Source organism: Mobula hypostoma, chromosome 14 (genome assembly GCF_963921235.1).
Source record: "Mobula hypostoma chromosome 14, sMobHyp1.1, whole genome shotgun sequence".
NCBI classification, from domain to species: domain Eukaryota; kingdom Metazoa; phylum Chordata; class Chondrichthyes; order Myliobatiformes; family Myliobatidae; genus Mobula; species Mobula hypostoma.
This window is the reverse complement of record NC_086110.1, coordinates 23541791-23561470: the sequence shown is the minus strand read 5'-3', so window position 1 is coordinate 23561470 and position 19680 is coordinate 23541791. Positions and strand designations below refer to the sequence as shown.

General features: G+C 42.3%; 1 protein-coding gene across 3 annotated transcripts in view; it reads right to left on the bottom strand.

Moving 5' to 3' along the window:
* bcar1 (BCAR1 scaffold protein, Cas family member) overlaps nucleotides 1–19680 on the bottom strand; it is a 268517-nt gene that overhangs the window by 115387 nt on the left and 133450 nt on the right. Inside the window, exon 1 of one of the 3 annotated variants that reach the window (XM_063066811.1) lies at nucleotides 4699–4917. The exons of the other annotated variants lie outside the window; for them this stretch is intronic. Within the exon in view, the coding sequence (XP_062922881.1) occupies nucleotides 4699–4713 (15 nt within the window). The 5' untranslated portion in view covers nucleotides 4714–4917. Of the gene's footprint in view, nucleotides 1–4698; nucleotides 4918–19680 lie in introns of those variants that run through there. 3 annotated transcript variants of the gene reach the window in all.

Here is a 19680-nt window from a genome sequence, read left to right as displayed (position 1 = left end):
TTCAAGTATATAAGGAGTTAAAGAGAGATGAAAGTGGACATCAGACTGCTGGAAAATGATGCTGGTGAGGTAGTAGTGGGAGGCAAAGAAATGGTGCATGAACTTAATAAGTATTTTGCGTCAGTCTTCACTGTGGAAGACACGAGAGTGTCGGGCCGAAGTGAATGTCATTGCTACCAATAAGGAGAAGGGGCTTGGGAAGCTGAAAAGTTTTAAAGTAGATTAGTCACTTGGACAAAGGTACCTGAACAGATTGTGATCTTTCAGGAATCAGTAGACTTGAAACAGTTCCAGAGAACTGGAAAAATGCAAATGGCACTCCACTCTTTAAGAAGGGAGAGTAGCAAAAGAAAGGAAATTATAGGCCAGTTATCCTGACTTCAGTGGTTGGAAAGATGTTGGGAGTCCACGATTAAGGATTAGGTTTCAGGGTATTTGGAAGCACATGATAAAGTAGGTCAAAGTCAGCATGGTTCCTTTAAGGGAAAACCTTTCTTGCCAAATCTGTTGGAATTCTTTGAGGAAACAACAGGCACGATAGACAAAGGAGAGTCAGTGGATGTTGTTTATTTGATTTCCAGAAAACTTTTGAAAAGATGCTCCATATAAGACTGCTTAACAAGATAAGAGTCCATGGTATTACAGGAAAGATACTAGCATAGATATTAGATTGGCTGATAGCAGGAGCAAAGAGTGGGAATAAAGGGGACCTTTTCTGGTTGGCTGCCAGTGACTAGTGGTGTGTTGCAGGGGTCAGTGTTAGGACTGCTTCTTTTTACATTATATGTCAATATTTTGGATGAAGGAATTGATGGCTTTGTGGTCAAGTTTGCAGTTGATACAAAGATAGGTGAAAGGGCAGGTAGGGTTTAAGGAAGCAGGGTGTCTGCAGAAGGATTTGGGGGAATGGGCAAAGAATGGCAGATTGAGTATAGTGTCGGGAAGTGCATGGTAGAAGGAATAAAGGCATGGACTATTTTCTAAATGGGGAGAAAATTCATAAATCTGATGAGCAAAGAGATTTGGGGGTCCTCATGTAGGATTACCTAAAGGTTAACTTGAAGGTTAAACTGGTGGTAAGAAAGACAAATGCGATGTTAGTGTTCATTTCAAGAGGACTAGAATACAAAAGCACGGATGTGATGCTGAGGCTTTATAAGATATTAGTCAGGCTCCATTTGGAGCATTGTGAGCAGAAAAGATGTGCTGGCATTAGACAGTCCAGAGAAGATTCTCAAGAATTATCCCAGGAATTGAAGGGTTAATATATGAGGAGCAGTTGGTTGATGCCAACTTTTCTTCAGCCAGAGTTGGGTAATCTATGCAATTCATTGCCACAGATGGCTGTGCAGTCCAACTCTCTGGGTGTATTTAAAGTGGAGGTTGATAGGTTCTTGATTAATCAGGGTGTCAACGGTTACAGGGAGAAGGCAGGAGAATGTGGTAGAAAAGGATAATAAATCATTCATGATGGAATTGTAGGGCAGATCCAAGGGGCTGAATGGCCTAATTTTGCTCCTATATTTTATGCATTCCAGGGAATCCAACCTGATTTTACGGAATTGTTCCTTTGTCATGTACTGCCTGCTGTTACTGCCACATTATCGATGCAAAAGTGCATCAAAATTTATTAAACCCCATCTTCCTGTTCATTCCAAAAAAGTCATGTATATAAGTATAGGCATTTATCCAGCGGATTATTACTTACTAATTACACAGAGAAGAGGCCATTCAGCCCCTCCCCCAAAGCCCATGCTGGCTCCAGAATAAATCCCATCAGTGTTAATGCCCCTCTGTTTATTTTCTCTGCAGCACTGCAGCTTGTTCTGCTGAACATGGGTCACAGGAGCTGTGATCTGGCGGCACTAACTGCTGTTTTACCACAGGAGCCTGTCTAAATCGAGGAGAACCTGGATCAATGCTCCTCAATGTACCCCTTTCCAAATGGCATCCAGAGGTGTCACTGTTTCTCAGTGCTGCGGAAATTATTTCATTGGAAAATTAGCCATGTTCAGTCTTTGCCCAGGCCAATATATTTTCCTCAATCAATAAACACCCACCTCAAAACAGATAACTTGGTCATTGCACTGTTTACTGTGGGAGATGACCAAGCAGAAATTAACTATACGTTTTTCATCCTTACAGGAAATTCAACCCCACTCACTAACACTCCAGTGCTTATGCCACTGCAACCACACGTGAAAGGAGGAAAGTTTAACTTTATTTCCCACACGTACATCAAAACATAGAGTGAAATGTGTCGTCTGCATCAACTCAAATCAGTGAGGATTGGGCTAGACAGCCCGCAAGTGTCGCCAGGATTCCAGCGCCAACGTAGCATGCCCACAACTCACTAACCTTACTATACATCTCTGGGACGTGGTCACGGGGAGAACGTACAGACAGCGGTGAGAATTGAACCCCGATCTTCCAGCTGGCACTGTAATAACACTGTGCTAATCGCCATGCTACTGCATCCCATCCCATCCCATACACCCCTCCAGCCCGCTGGGAAACTCTGCGCAGTCTGTACCGGGCTGGACACCAGGATGGTGTTGCTATTATGTACAGGGGGTGGGTGGAAGGAGGAATAGTTTTAGGGAATGGTCCTTAAGAGAATAAAGGGAGATGGAAGGTCTGGGGGGAAGATGTGGTTGAGGGCCACTTGAGGAAGGGTGAGGAAGTGACAAGGGATGTGCGACAGATCCGGTGGGTGGGCGGAAGAGGAAGAGGGTAAGTAAAGGTGAGAGGTGGCACCTGAAGGACAGAAGGAGACCAAAGGGAAATTAAGAAGGTGATTGGAGACTGAGTGAGTTACACAAGTATGTGTGGTCAATTTGGATGCTGAAAAAAATTAAAACAAGGTGGCTACCTCATGCCTAATTTACCCCTCACTTAACTACACAAAGCCCTCACTATCCAAAGATTTGTTCCTCTGATCTACTGTCTTTAGATGGGAGCTCACAAATGCCAGAGTGGTAAGACCTTGGACCGCAGTCTGTGTCTCCAATTATTCTGGACTCCTTGTCACTAGTCCAAGACGTGGGAGTTGGCAGGCAACCTGTCCGCCCAAAAGAAAGCCACAGAGTCACAGGCAGAACGTGTGGACTCCACACAGATAGGTCCCAGGACCTGGGTCTCCTGCACTGAGGCAGTGGCTCTACCAGCTGAGTCACTGTGCCCATCACTTCTCCCAACATTAACTAATTCCCATAAAATCAACAAACTGCGACAGCTGGAGACCCTGCAATAAAAACAGAAAATACAGTTCAGGTAGCATCCATGGTGACAGACCCTGAATTCACACTTCAGGTCAATGACCCTCTGAGAGCTCCTGCATTTTCTGCTTTTATTATTTCATTTCTGCCAGCATTAGATGAGGGCAGGTTTAGAAATGATTGGCTGTTCTCAAAGCGGAACAAGAGAAAGTCTTCAGACGCTGGAAATCCGAGCAACACACGCAAAATGCTGGAGGAACTCAGCAGGCCAGGCAGCATCAATGGAAAAGAGTACAGTCGACGTTTCGGGCCGAGACCCTTCGGAAGAAATGGAGAGAAAAAAAGATTTAAAAGGTGGGCACACTGAGTCCCCATTAAAGATTTCGGCCCGAAACGCCGCCTGTTTAGATGCAGCCTCACCTGCTGAGTTCCTCCTGCATTTTATATGGTGCTCTGGATTTCCAGCATCTGCAGAATCGTTTGTGTTTATGCTAACAAAGGTAAATTGGGCAGAAGACAATAAAGAAGAAATCTCAGCCCAAGGAGAAAGGAAGAGATTCCCTTTAAAGGTTCATTTGCTGAGCAACCTTGTTCGGTCAAACCTGTTTATAATTTATATAACATCCTTTGACCGGAAAGCTCTCATTAAATGTACTCTTCGGGTAACTTGTAAAGTTGTTTTAAAAAACAGGTATGTGTAGCACACACAGAGAGTTTTAAATTACACCCTTCTACTCAGCTCACCTTGACTGTAGGCTGACACCTGCCTTTTGTGATTCATCAGCTGGGGTGAGCTGTGATTTCATGTCCTCGGGGCACGAATCTCACTCCACCATCGAAATACACACGCCAGCTCATACAGGCTCCTTCCAGCGTCTTACGTAGCTGAGCTGCCTACCTACGGGTCTGCCAAGGTTTGAAACCCACCTTTTACTCTCCTCTCCATCACTACACCGCCCCCACCCCATAAAAATAAAGTCCCAAAGTTTATTTCCCTCCGAACTCGCAATCCCAACCGAACAGGAAGCAACGAGGACTCTTCACTGCCGTAAATAACGCTCACGGCTAAATCCGATTGCTGGAACAAACTTGAAACCGGTACAATGACAAAAGGCGTGAGGAAAACCCTACACTTTTCTACGTGCAGTGATTTTCTTTAACGGGGCTGCTCCGCCGCTGACCTCGGCTGTCTGGATGTCAATAAAAGCGCGGACTTACGGACCCCGTCGCTGACAAGTTGCAGGGCGAGACCAGAACAAACTCCTGGAAATGGGCCCTGCTTCTCCAAGCGTCCAAGGGAACGACTGCGCCTCAGCCGCTCGGTTCGTCTCCGCAATTTAGCGGAAAGCTAACGCGACAGCAGCGCCCCAAACACGTCCAGTGACCAGCGAGGGGCTCCCGACAGATAACGGCGCAGCCCAGCATGAAAAGTTGCAACCCCAGACATTGGCTTTTACTGACCACCCAGTGTAACACTTACCAAGTAGTTCATCATTGAGTTCGTTTTCCCCCCTCTCCGCGATGTGAAGCCTCTCCAGGTCCCGGAAAATAAAAGTCCTCCACCGCTCTCCTGTAGCGTGTTTTAAGTTTAATACATCATCTAGTAGTGTGACCTCACTCGTGTGGTATGAGATACTGCGAGCTACTCGCAAGCACACTGCCTGGGAGTGAATGCTCGTTAGGTAATCTTATACTTTCCACAAGATTCAGACTCCCAAGGTCTCGGGCTGCGATATGATTGGTTACAGTCAGTCTTTTCATATAAATGAGCTCCCACTTAGAGAGCTACGGTCAGAAAGCGCCGCCACTGAATGGCGCTGTGTAGAACAGAGACACGGCATTAAGGGAGTAGAGAGTATACAGTACTGTACACTTGAAATGTCCCCGTTTTACAGTCTCTGCTCCTTTGAGGAAAAGACCGGTTGATACCGAAACCTTAACTATGGCACTAAACACATGGCCCGACACGCCATAAATACGTGCGGTTCTGCGGATCCAGACTAACACACACAAGATGATGGAGGAAGTCAGCAGGTGAGGCAGGATCTGTGGAAGGGAATAAACAGCCAAGGTGCTGGAAAGTAGTGATCCCACCTCCATATGAATCACCCACGGTAAAAGTACTTTCAATGCAAAATCTTCCAAATTCATTGCACGGATAAACAAACCATCTCAGTATCCTCCCCCAAACAACATCTCCTACATCGAGTCTCCAGTTGTACTCATTTGGTTCAGTTGGGTAGGACACATCATGTCCAGTCCCAGAACCAGACCACTGAAACAGGCACTCTAGAGAAGTGGTTACCAGACAGACGGAAATGATGATTCAGGAAAGTGCTCAAAGCCACCAGGAAGAAAAACAACTTCACAACAAGCAGTGATCTGGAACACAGCCCAAAAGGCAGAAGCAGCATTTGTGCTGATATGGAGACAGAGGATTGCATTGCACGGACACAGGCCATTCAGCCCACCACATACATTCATGCTGGCCACTTTTCCCATCTATACTAATCCCACTTGTCCACACTAGGTAGGTATCACATGGCTTCCCTATTTAACTGCCTGTCTAAATGACTCTTAAAAACAGCGATTGCATCCAACTCCGCCAACTTCCTTAGCCACAAGTTTCATATGTCAACAACTCACACCACCACTTTATCATTTCCTGTCAGTCACTTTATGTACAGACTCTCCTGTGTCTAGCATCACTTTATGGACATATAATCAATCAACTTATATGTTATCTTATGTATTTATATTCATTGTGTTTTTTTTTGTGCTGCATCAGATCCAGAGTAACAATTTTTCTGTTTTCCTTTACACTAGCGCACTGGAAATGACATTAAACAATCTTGATTATTGATTCTCTTTTAAAATATTCCTCTCAAACTTTAAAGCTCCTTCCTCGTACCTTAAACCTATGCCCTCTTGTTTTTGATACACTTACAGCGGGAAAAAAATTCTAAGCATCTATTCGATCCAAGATATTCTGCAGAAGAGTATAATTTTATTTATTTCCACAAGATCAGAGTGTATAGAAACTCTTTCACTCCAGAGAAAGCAAACCCAACTAATCCAATCTCTCCATAACTAAAGTTCTCCAATCCAGGCAACGGCTGGCTGAATCTCCTCTGCACGCTCTCTGACACAACCATATCCTTCCTAAAGTGTGGAGACCATAGTGTACACAATACTCCAAGTGCAATCTAACCAGAGTTTTGTAAACATAACATCCTGACTTTTACATTCTATGCCCTGACATATACTATTTACCTGAGTTGTCAATTCTGGGGAACTAAAGTCTCAACCCCAAGGACTCTCTGTTCACCAACATTCCCACAGCACCCTATCACTTACAGGAGTAAATTCCACCTCCCATCACTCTGTCAGTTTTCCATCTCATCTCTATCCTGCTGACTCCTTAGACGACACCACCAACTTCTGTGCCTTCACCAATTTGTAATCATACTGCCTCCTTTCACATCCAAATTATTAATATACAAGGGTCCTAGTGCTGATCTCTCCAATACACTATTAGTCACAGATTTCCAATCATAAAAGCATCCTCCAACCATACATTCTACCTCCTAAAATCCAATGAGCCAGCCTACCTGTATCCTTATGTGCTTTATCATCCTGGGCCAACCGTCCATGCAGGACCATATCAAATACTTTATTAACATCCATATAGGCAATGTCTGTCACTCTACCTTCATTAATTGCTTTAGACATGTCCTCAAAAAAAATCAATCATTGTAAGTGAGACAAGAATTCCTTACTGTCCCTGATCAGCCCTTATCTTTGCAAATGTATGTAATCTTAGACCTCAGGATTTTATCTGATATTTTCCTCACTCTCCTGTGAGTCTCATCAACCTGTAGGTTACCTGGCTTTTGCTGCTACCCTTTTTAATAGAGAAATAAGATCAGATGCCCTCCAATCTTCTGCACCTCACCTGTGGCTAATGAAAATGCAAAAAGCTCTGTCCGGTCCCCAGCTATCTCCTCCCTTGCCTCCCATTCCAATTCAGGATAGATCCCATGGCGATTTATCTGCCGTTATGTGTCCCATAATATTTATCACCTCCGCCTCCCATTGACTAACTATTGGGAGGTTGACAGTATAACCCCAGCAAGGTGATTACCCCACTCCTGTCATTCCTCCTATAAGACCTCATAGGATGATCCCTCCAGGACATCTTCTCCAAGTAATGCCATTATATTTTCCCTCAACTCCACTTTTGCATTCACCTTTATCATTTCTGAAAACTCTAGAAGACAGAATATGAGGTTGCCAATCCCTCCTTCCCTTGACCGCATTTTCTTTATGAGATATCACAATTACAAGTGCTGATCCGCGCTCGAAGATCATCTGACCTGCCTTGAATTAAAGTAAATGTGATCTCCCAGCTGTTTGCAGGGATGCAAACTGAGACAGACATTAACTGGTGCTGGAAGATCATGAACTGGATGAAAGTCACACTTCTGCCTGCCACTGGAGGTGTCTCTTTTATTTCAAAACTCAACTTTGCTTATAATAAATGCCTGGAAAGAAAGTATTCCACAGTTGCCTCTCTGGTGTCCTTTATTCAGTCATTTATTTTTATTGCAATATTCACTGATCCTCTGAACCTTCTCTTAGCTCTTATCCTTCTTGTAACATACATACTGCATATATCACCCACCTCTACTACCAATCCTCACTCCATCATCTGCTATACAGCCCTTCTCATTGATTTTTGCATTTATTGATTTAAATGTGTCAATGGCACTGCCAGCAGTTAAATCCATCCCACCCCCAAGTGAATGTTGGAGACACAGAATCCAGAGTAACAATCTGCTGGGGGAATTCAGCAGGGCCCAGCCAGCACTGGGGGGTGGGGGGTGTGGAATGAATTGTCCATGTTTTAGATTGAAACCCTGCAACAGGACTAGGGTAGCATTTCTGCTTTGATTACAGTGATCAGAGGGTAGATTGTGCCCTCAAATCTGCTGCTTCGTGAAGCAAGTCTTCCACGAATTTTCCTCAAATGCATTTGCATATCAAATACAAAATCCATAATCAGTTTGCACAATTGGGAGCAATTTAAAAGGCAATTTTCAAAAGTTTGCATCAAAGCCCGTAATATTTTAAAGCATGAATATGTGCCTTTTCATTAACAAAGCTAAAAAAAGATATACACAAAATTAAGCAGTTTTAAATAGTTTCAATTCACAAGTTCTGAATAACCTAATTTTGGATGACTGAACAAAGCTTAAGGTACTTGGAGACATTTACTAGTTATCTTAGCGCAAACACGAGTTATCTTAGTATCAGTTTCTTTGTACATTTTCATTTTTATTTTAGACTTTTAAAATATGCTCAATCACACACAGGTGGCATAAACTTTTTAAATTCTCCTTCAAGATCTGATACAACTAAATTACTATCTTTCAACAATCATTAATTCATTCTGTGCATGTCATTGCCAAAACTAAATCCAATAAAAAGGAAAAATAAAAATCATAGAAACTCAGTCTTCACGGAACACAATTTGAAATTAAAATTATCCAGTTTTTTGACCGTGCTCCACTGATTTCAGGCATAAAATCAATGGAACACGCAGATTTTGTCGTCATCAGCGAGGTCTAGGGTTGATACCAAGATCGACTGGAATTCAGGAAGTCGAGGCATGATGGCTGGAGGGCCAAGTCTACAAATGTCTGTCAGTCCACTGGCTAAGTTGAAGCCCAGCTTATGCAATTCCAAGTCCACCGGACACTGGAGGTCAAAGATGGCCAGTACTGGGGTTGGAAGCCTGTGTTGTGCATGGGCCGGTGGGTAGGAGGGAGAAGACAAGGCTTGTTTTGTTTTTGTTGTTTTGTAGCTTGCTGTGTTCTGTGTTGCTCTGCCAGGCGTAGTGGGCATGCTATGTTAGCGCCAGAAAGTGCGTCGGCACGTTATGGACTGCCCCCAGAACGTACTTGGGCGTGTTGGCTGTTAACGCAAACGACACCCTTCACTGAGTGTTTCGATGTATATGTGATTAATAAATCTAAATCTTAATCATGTTAGGTTGAAAGAAACAGTACAATAAAGTGGAAGCTCCATCACTCTGATCCTGCTTCAGCTTTGAGATCTCCTCTGCCATTAGGTCATCCACAGGAGGGAGACAATATCAAAAAGATCCAGTTGTGAACAGGTTTGAAAAGGAAGAAAAAAATGGGGTATTTCCAAAATCCTACGTTTAGATTTCATACACCTTTGGGAAAACCTTGAGACACTGTATAGTGTGATTGTGGTGGAACATGCTTTCAATTTTATTGCTAATTGGGTCTCATCCTGCATAGATTTACTTTTTTACCTCTTATAAACGGCAAGAAATGGCTCTGACCACAGAGGAAACAAAATCAAACAAAAATGTGATACGACAATTCACATGGCCCCGTTCTGTCAGAATTTTGAGCACTGCTGAGAAAGTGGCCTGACAGTTTTCTGCAAACCTACAGCTTAGTACATCAGCCTGCTGATAAGACCAAACCGCTATACTTCCCTTCCCCCTGGATTTCAGCATCTCACAGTTAGGTTTCTTCCTCCCAGGAATATTGAAAATTCCCCTGACAGATGCACCGGACTAGAACATGGAAACATTAGTGATCACAGGTGACGTGCCACAAACAAGCACATAATCTACAGTTTAAATGAAATTTACACAAAATAAGCACTATTTTAATAGCATATTTTATTGCCAATGCCACAGTATGCAACACCCCAGGTTTTCTCGGCTGCAAAGCATGATCATTTTATTTTATTACTTTCATTAGCTGCAGTTGGTCCATTAGAATCAAGCATTTTTTTTTAAAGAACATGGTTGACTTGTGGGGCCGGGGCGTGGTGCTGCATGGTTACATTACAGGTAATGTTACATGATTATAGCTGCAGCGATCTGGGTTCAGTACCAATGCTCTCTAACAGGAGTTTGTACCTTCTCCCTGTGACAACGTGGGTTTCCTCAACATGCTCTGGTTTCCTCCCACATTCCAAGACGTATATATTAGTAGGTAAATTATTCACAAGGGTGTAATTGGATGGCATAGGCTCCTTGCTCCAGAAGGACCTGTTACCGTGCTGTATCTCTAAATCATAAATTGTTCTGCAAAGGATGTCAGGGATTTTTTAAAATTAATTTTTTACAAGTTTCTACAATGCAACAGAAAAAAAACACCAGCAAAAAAGAGATTTATACAATGCAAAACAAGCATGTCTAATATACAATTCATAACAGTAAAGAAAAAGCACCCAAAATAAATCATATAAAGTTAGTATCCTCCCCACCTTCCCACTACGCAACTCCAAGCCAACCATTTCGATGTAAAGAAAAGTTAAGCAGAGCTTTTGTCACCACAGAGCTGTAAATATAAAAACAAGTATATTGCCTACTACCTAAACTGTAATGTATTTCACATGAAAAAAACCGTAACCAGAAAAAAAGACTGAAAGTAAGGGAATAAAATACAAAAAAAAGGAGAATAAACCTTTAATCTAAAGAGGAATTATGAAAATTGAACTTCCTGTCCGAATTAAGGAAAATTACTTAAAAATCTTTGTAAGAAATGTCTAAGTTGGAGATATTGTAAGAAGTGTGAGTATGAAAGAGAATATTTATCAACTAATTGTTCAAAGGACATCAGTCTACCTTCTTTAAATAAATCCAAAAAAGAATTAATACCTTTATTTTTCCAAAGTAAAAAAATTGGATCACTCAAAGAAGGCTTAAAAAAGTAGTTTTGATAAAGTAAACTACAAGGCTTAAACTTTTTAAGATTAAAAATATTGCAGAACTGAAGCCAAGTTTGTAAAGAATCCTTAATCACAGGGTATAAGTCTAAATTAGCAACTTTAGCTAATTGTATAGGCAAAGCAGCTCCCAATAACAAAGTTAAATAAAACTGTTTCACAGCTTTCAATTCCAAATCTACCCAGATAGGCCGATCCTTCTTATCAACCCAATATAACCAAAAGGACATGTATCACACTGTCCGAATTAAGAAGTGAATAACGAATCTTTTCAAGGTCTAAGCGAGACATAATGTCTCTAAGCCAGTGAGCATGAGTGGGTGGGGCAACATCTCTCCACCCCTAAGAAGAACTAAACGTCTAGTCAAAAGAGAAGCAAAAGATAATGTTCGACGTTTAGTCAGACTCAAATGCATGTCAACTTCACTCGAGGTGCCAAAAAGAGCAATCAAAGGGTTAGTTTCTAAGTGGCAATTAAGAATATGGGATAAAGTTATAAAGGGGCGTCAGGAAATATTGAGGAGGCTTGACCCAAAAGCAGAGCAGCGGCAATGGCTTAGCAGTAAACAAAATTTTACTAATAAACTGCAAAATAACAAGCCACGGGTGGCCACAAAACAAGACAGAACAGATACAAAATACAACAAGGCGACAAGGTAACTGAAGATTAGGAGCAACAGGTTGAGGCTGGCTGGTTCAATGAGTGAACAAGATCTGGGGATGAGAGTTGGGTTTAAATGGGCTGCAGGTGATGAGTTGGAAATGAGCAGCATGTAACTCCCATTAGCAGAGTGGAGACTAAGGAACAGGCCTGACAAAGGAACTAAATAACACCAAATGTGTGTCTGCCATCCTGTGGTGAATTGGCATCAACTGGCTCATGCATAGAACCTGCTCTACAAGGTGAATATATAGTAAAATATCCTATAATACTATTTCAAACACCCGAATTAACATCTCAGTGTTCTGTCAATATTCTCCTTCAACCGACACACTAAAATAGACTATCTGAACATGAATCACACTGTATTTGTGGAACTTGCACAATGCAAAATGTCTACAGTGCTTCCTTTGTTGTAACAATGAGTAAACTTCAACAGTACATTGTGGTGGAATGATCTGAGACACCCAGAGGTAAAGGAGACAAGATATAAACGAAAATCCTTATTTTAAGAGGTCTATGATCCCCATTCAGATGAAACTGGTACGAGCAGAAAACCACGTCTCATCTGTCCACTAATTCCTGATAAAGTGGACTGTGTCACTGATTCCTTCACTGATAAAAGTTTCACACTACTTAACTTATGGATTACTTAATGGGATGAGTAGATGCGCATTTATAGACACAACAAAATTACAGGACCCTCCTCCCTCCTCCCTCCTACTCCAACATGAACTGAACTATTCCAACTGAGCATTCAAGTGTAACGAAAGGGACGCCAATGCAAGCACTGCAGTATGGCAGGGATCAGTTTAGCTCTGTTCAGTTATGATTAAGGTCACAAATTTAGTTTTGTATGCTTTTATAATTGACTTTTTTAAAATAAAAAACATCAGAAAGACAATAGCACAGTATGACAACTCAAACAGGAAAATCATGGGTCCATCCATTCCTCCTGTCATGAAAGTGTGTTATATTATTTATCAAATTTCATGATTGTTTATTGTAGTTACTCAAAACTTGTGGATTTGAAATGCCAACATTTCTTCGTTGGCCACAAGCACTCCCTCCAGTTCGGCACAGCTCTGCTGAAAAAAAAGTCTGTAGGAATTGTTTATTTACACTAGATCCCTTATCTCGAATTGATGCCCACGGTTCAGGAATTAACAGATAAGGATCTGCTCTGAACATACTCAACCCTTTCAGATTTTTAAAACCTTAATCCAAGGGAGAAAGAGTCCTGGGTTGTTGGAACAACGCTCCTAAAACCTGTCCTGGTCAAACTCTGACCAATCCAGTTTGTCGAATTAAACAGGAGCATGCTTATTTAAACAGAAGGACTAAAATTGAGCATCACCTTTAAGAAAGTAGACTTCCTTATTTTTCATATGCTGAACAGACACGACAAGCTTCACCAGCCCAGTGACCAGCAAAATAAAATCTCAACAAAAGATGAAAGCAGTGAACACCATGTCAGTTGGGCAATTTCTTCCCTGAATCAATATACCAGAACTTTACCTGTGCAGCTTTCAGATAGCTGTTCCTTCCAGGACTCATAGTTATTGTGCTGACTGATGAGAAGAGAGTCAGAACGGCAAAAAAAATCACTGCTATGGAGATGAAGGGAACCAAAGGATGGGGGGCGCTGGATGATCCTGTTCTCCAGTTTTTCTGGACACAATGAGCAGACCCCATGGGCTACTATGCCATGAGTGGCCTCAAGCGATGGGCCCAAAGGGCTGCTGATCACAGCATTTTAAAATGAGGTGCAAAATATAATTTTACTGTGATCTTTGCAATCTAATGCAATCTGTGAACAAAACATTAGCATCCTCTTTAATTCACATCTCTTTACTAAGAGATTTACTAAGAGTTTGCTCCTTGTGTTACACATTTGTTTAAAAATTGGAGGTCATGGATTGCAACTCCACAATTTCCTTCAATGAGTAGGTTCCATGTTCAGCACCTTGTGGGCAGGAAGGTCTGTATGTGCTGTAGATTCCTATGTTCTATGTTTTATGTTCAATAAGCGTGAAATGGGCACTGTGCACAAGATGGTGCCCTGAGAAGCAAGCCAGTCTTTGGATAAATGTTGTCCCTACGAAGGCCAATCATGTCCAGAGTACCGAGCCCAATTTTCCAGCAGTTATTGATCAACTGAGAAATTATCATTAGTGCACAGAATAGCTTTTATATTTAAACAATTCCTAAAAAAGGTACACATTTAGATCCACTTTTAAGGGACTTTTTATTTATTTATTCATTTATAGGATGTGGTCGTCACCAGCTAAGCCAGTATTTATTGCCCATTCCTAGTTGCCCTTGAGAAGACCATAAAACCATAAGATATATGAGCAGAAGTAAGCCATTTGGCCCATTGAGTCTGCTCCGCCATTCAATCATGGGCTGATCCAATTCCTGAGTCATCCCCACTCCCCTGCCTTCACCCCATACCCTTTGATGCCCTGGCTAATCAAGAACCTATCTATCCCTGCCTTAGATACACTCAATGACTTGGCCTCCACAGCCGCTCGTGGCAACAAATTCCACAGATTTACCACCCTCTGACTAAAGTGATTTCTCCACATCTCAGTTCTAAATGGATGTCCTTCAATCTTGAAGTCATTCCCTCTTGTCCTAGAATCCCCTAACATAGGAAATAATTTTGCCATTTCTAATCTGTTCAGGCCTTTTAACAAGGTGGTATTAACCAAGAAGGTGGTGATGAGCTGCCTTCGTGAACCGCTGCAGTCCCTGGGGTATACGTACACCCACAGTGCTGTTAGGGAGGGAATTCTATGATTTTGACACAGTGACAATGAAGGAACTGCAATATGTTTCCAAGTCAGGATGGCGAGTGACTTGGAGGGGGATTTTCAAGTGGTGGTGTTCCCAGGTACCTGCTGTTCTTGTGGTCATCTTCTTAATACAACCCCCAATTTTAAGATGAGCACCTTAATGGAATTATAACATGCTTTCCTCAGGTGAAAATTAACCATTTCAGAATTTTATCATGGACTGTTTTGGGGGCCAAAGTCAAATTCAAGTTTATGGTCATACTCTATGGACAAGTAAAAGTCTGTACAGGTACAATGAAAACTTACTTACAGTAGAATTCAGAAGAAAAGTTAATTAAACATAGACACACATTATACACAATATTTACAAGAAAGCACAATTAGAACAGGGCAGCATGTTAGCATTGTGGTTAGCGACCTGGGTTCAATTCCCACCACCGCGTGTAAAGTTTGTACATTCTTCCCGTGACCACGTGGGTTTCCTGCTGCTGCTCCGGTTTCCTCCCACACTCCTAAGACGCACCAGTTGGTAGGTTAATTGGTCGTTGTAAATTATCCCGTGCTTAGGCTCGGATTAAACTGGGGGATTGCTGGGCAGCGTGGCTCGAAGGGACTGTAGCTCAATAAATAAAATTAAATGAAAACGACAATTTTAGAGCAAAGTGACCAAATTATGCATAGTATTACTAACTGCAGTGATCAGGATTTCGTTGGTTGGTTCATGAACTGAGTGGTTGAAGGGAAGTAGCTGTTCTTGAACCTGGTGCTGTGGACTTCAGGCTTCTGTAGGTCTTGCCTAATGGTAGATGTGAAAAGACAGCAAGGCCCAGATGATGGGGAATCTTTGATGGGAGATGTTGCCTTCCTGAGGCAGCGCCTCCTGTGTATACCGCTACTCGTGGGAGTAGTTGTGCCTATGATGTATTGGGCAAAGTCCATGATACTCTGCAGCTTCTTACATTCCTGCACATTCAAATGGCCACGGCAGAGCAGACTGCAACCATTCAGGATACTTTCAACGATTTGTTAAAGTGGTCACGGGCAAGCCAAATCTCCTTAAACTCCTATTTAACACACGGGCACACTTTCTTTATGATTGATCAATGTGCTGGGCCCTGGACTGGTCATCTTACATGTTAAAGTGCAGAAATGTGAAGCTATTAACTAATTCCATCACTAATTCCCCAAAATAGACTCATGCATGTAAACCCTCTCACCCCTTCCTGAAGTCAACAATCAGCTCTTCGGTTCTGCTGATGTTGAGTGAGAGCGATGATGGTCAGTTTGAAGATGGCATTAGAGCTGTGGTCAGTTAGACAATAGTGTGCATAGAGAATAGAGAGTAGAGAATAGGTACCTATATTGATGGTTGGTAAGGAAGAGATGTTGTTACTAATCCTCACTGATTGAGGTCGGTCGATGAATAAGTCGAGTTACCGGAGACAGAGGGAGTTACAGAGACCCAGCTCTTGAAGGTTAATGATGAATTTAGATGAGATAAATGCATTGAACACTGAGTGCGGTCAAAGAACAGCAGCCTGACATACAAGTTTCCAGATGGCTCAGAACTGAGTGAAGACTCAGAGAAATTGTATCTGCTGTTGGCCTGTTGTGATGACAGACAAATTGGCATGGATCCAAGGCAGGAGTTGATTGGTGCCATAACCAACTTCTCAAACCACTTCATTACAGTTGATGTAATTGGCACTAGGTGGTCGACACTGAGGCATGCTATCATGTTCTTCTTGGGCACTGGAACAATATCGCTGACCCTATTAAAGCAAGTGGCAACCTCAGGCCGCAGAAGCAAGAGGTTGAGTATATCCGTGAATACTTCAGCCAGTTGGTGCACCAGAATTTTCGCACTCGGCCAGGTATGCTATCTGAACCGAACACCTTTCATGAGACTTCGCATGTTTTAGTGGGTACACACTCATACACATGTGTCCTTACGCAGGAGGTAACAACTGTGGCACATTCACTTAGGACCTGATTGGTTTCCCCATACCTTCCTTTTGCGGAGGGATTGTCTATTTGAGTGCGCACACCGAGATTCTACACTTGCTAGAAATACTGATCGACCCAGACGACACGCTGGAGGCAACTTGCAGGTCAACGGGGGGAAATTAAATCTTCAGGCCATGCCTCTCAGGGACTTGTGCTGATATTATTTTGTGATTGAAAGTTCTGGATCGTAACTATATGCGCTGTGAGTGAGTATATGTTCTGCGTTTTGCACCTTGGCCCCAGAGGAACAATGTTTCATTTAGCTGTGCATGGTTGAATGGGAATAAACTTGAACCTGAACTTACACAGTTGACATCTTGGGTTGAGACCTTTCACCAGAACTGGAAAGAAAGGGCTTCCTTCCTTTTGCCTTCCGGTTCCTGCAGCAGTTTTTTTGAGTGTTTATCTAATTTGGGTGTTTCCAGTTAGGCTACAGTATAAAGCTGGACGTTGCCCTGTGGAATCTCCACCACACCTACACCTTCACCCACACTCCCTCCCCCATCTCCCGACACTCCGGTCCTCAGTGATGCTGGCTGCACAGACCCCTAATGATACACAGCAGCTGTGGGATGATTAACCTCTTCCCAAGTACTCCTAGTGAAAAGATTCTGTTTGCAAGCCATTAATTCCAGATGGCAATGTCCTTTCAAATGCATTTTACAGCTTGCTGTATTTACAATGGACATGTGATTAAGCTCAGTGATTGCTGTGACACAATTTATAAGGAGCTAGCTAGCTAAAAATAATTTTTCCCTCCCCACTTCTTCTGTTCCCCATTTTGGCCTCCCACCTCTTCTCACCTGCCTATCACCTCCCCCAGGGTCCCTTCCCTATACCTACCTAGTGTCACCTTCTAGCTATCTTCCTCCTCCCTCCCCCACAACTTTTTTATTCTGGTATCTTCCCCCTTCCCTTCCAATCCTACAGAAGGGTCTCAGCCCTAAATGTCGTCTGTTTATTCATTTCCATAGATACTGCTCGAGCTGCTGAGTTCTTCCAGCATTTTTTGTGTGCTGCTTTGAATTTCCAGCACCTGCAGAATTTCTTGTGTTTAAACAATAATATAACCTCCTTTATTCAGAAAACTGAATTACCAATTTCATATTTCATTTCAGTAAAGCCAAGGAATATTCTTTACAACTCAGAATAAATTTGATTGAATAGATATTATTGCACTGAGTCAATTATGTGCCCATTAATTCAACATAAGGAAGTTAGTTGTGAATACTTTCCCCATGGATCCAAAATAAGAAATGTCCTTCTCCTTGAATTATGCTGGGGAAAATCCAAAAATGAACCTTTCTAAACATTTAGATTTCCTCTTAATATTAACGTCTAAGAGACAGTCAATTAGTTCATCTCCATGGTGATAATATTTCAAACCAGCAGTTTGAGCTGCAATGCCCAAAGCAATAACACTACTTGAGAGTGAGAGTATTTGTAAAATGAAGCTCAGCTTCTGCAGTTCAGCCATAAGTACATTAAACTGCCAGCATTTTATTATTGTTATTTATAAACTTTGTATGTTTAAGCTCTATCTGTTGCGATTCGAATGAGAAAATGCAGGAGGGAGGCAAACTGCACCCTAGGTTGTTTTCAATAAATGTGATGTTTACACATTTATACTAGCTTTAATGATCTTATTTTCTTTAAATCATCTCCCAACCTCTATTTGGCCAGCCTGATCCGTAAAGTCAGCAGAGTTAACACTTTTTCTCTTTGTGAGGTTGTTAACTCTGGTTAACAATTGATGACCCAAGATAGCACCAGCAAGACATGTGGCATTTATGGGCAGCTAACAAGGGAAATAACAGGCTGCGGATTGCAGTGATCGTAGTCCAGAAAAAGTTTATCTAGTAAATATTCTACTAGATAAACTTTTTCTGGACTACGATCACTGCAATCCGCAGCCTGTTATTTCCCTTTAGGAGTTTCATTTCCATATGATCTGCCGATTTTGCTGAGGGATTCGGCGAACTCAACTCTCGAGAACGCAGTTACGGCCGCAGTGCCCATTGCTGCAGCAGATTTGGGTCCAGGTCGAAACTTTGGGCCGGACTGAAGCGGTGGGGCCCGAGCAAAAAACGAACCAGTGTTTGCCCGATTTAAGCACCAAGCCAGATTAAAAAGATTAAGGCGTCAAGGCCAAGGGTGAAGGACGAACCAGTGCTCAGTCACTGCTCTGAGAGACTTTACCTGCCTCAGCGCAGAACTGGCTCCATGGCTGTGGGCTGATTTCCAGGGACTCTGCGGTTCAGGATCTGTGTGTTACTCGTTTACGTTTTTTTAATTGTTTGCGTGATTTGTCCTTTTTTTTGCACTTTGGATGTTTGATGGTCTTTGTTGTGTGGGTTTTTTTGTGGATTCTAATGTGTTTCTTTGTTTTGTGACTGCCTGAAAGAAGAGGAATATCAAGGTTGTATATGTCTACAAAAGGTTTTCCCACCAGGGGACCATGGACCCCTTGCTTAATGGCATTGACCCATGGCATATGAAAGGTTGGGAACCCCTGGTACACAGTATATACTCTGATAATAAATAACGTTGCCTTTAGTTTAATATGCTCCCGGAGTTCCACCAGATTTACTGCTGCCCCCAATCCTCCCAACCAATGACGTGGAAACTGCCTCCATCCCTGATGTTTTAGTAAGTGAGCAACAAAACTGGCCCTATATCTTCGTATTTCCCTCGACAAGATAGAAGACACAGCGACATTACAGTTAAATTCCTGAACAAGCAAATCCGATCTAAAACAGGAATTGGAGAATTTAAATTTCACTACTGAGGTATATTAGATTAGATTAGATTCAACTTTATTGTCATTGTGCCGAATACAAATACAAAGCCAATGAAATGCAGTTAGCACCTAACCAGAAACGCAAAGAATAGTGTTATTTACAAAATAACCGCGAATAAAAAGTAAGTGCTACAGCACACAAATATAAAAGTACTGAGACAGTACAATACGGATGCAATACTGCTTAGTGCTGTGATGTGAGGTTCAGCAGGGTCACAGCCTCAGGGAAGAAGCTCTTCCTGTGCCTGCTGGTGTGGGAGCAGAGGCTCCTGTAGCACCTACCAGATGGGAGGAGAGTAAAAAGACCATGGTTAGGGTGAGATGCATCCTTGATAATGCTTTTCGCCCTGCCCAGGCAGCGTTTATGGTAGATGTTCTCAATGGTGGCCAATGGGGTGCTGATAATCTGCTGGGCGGATT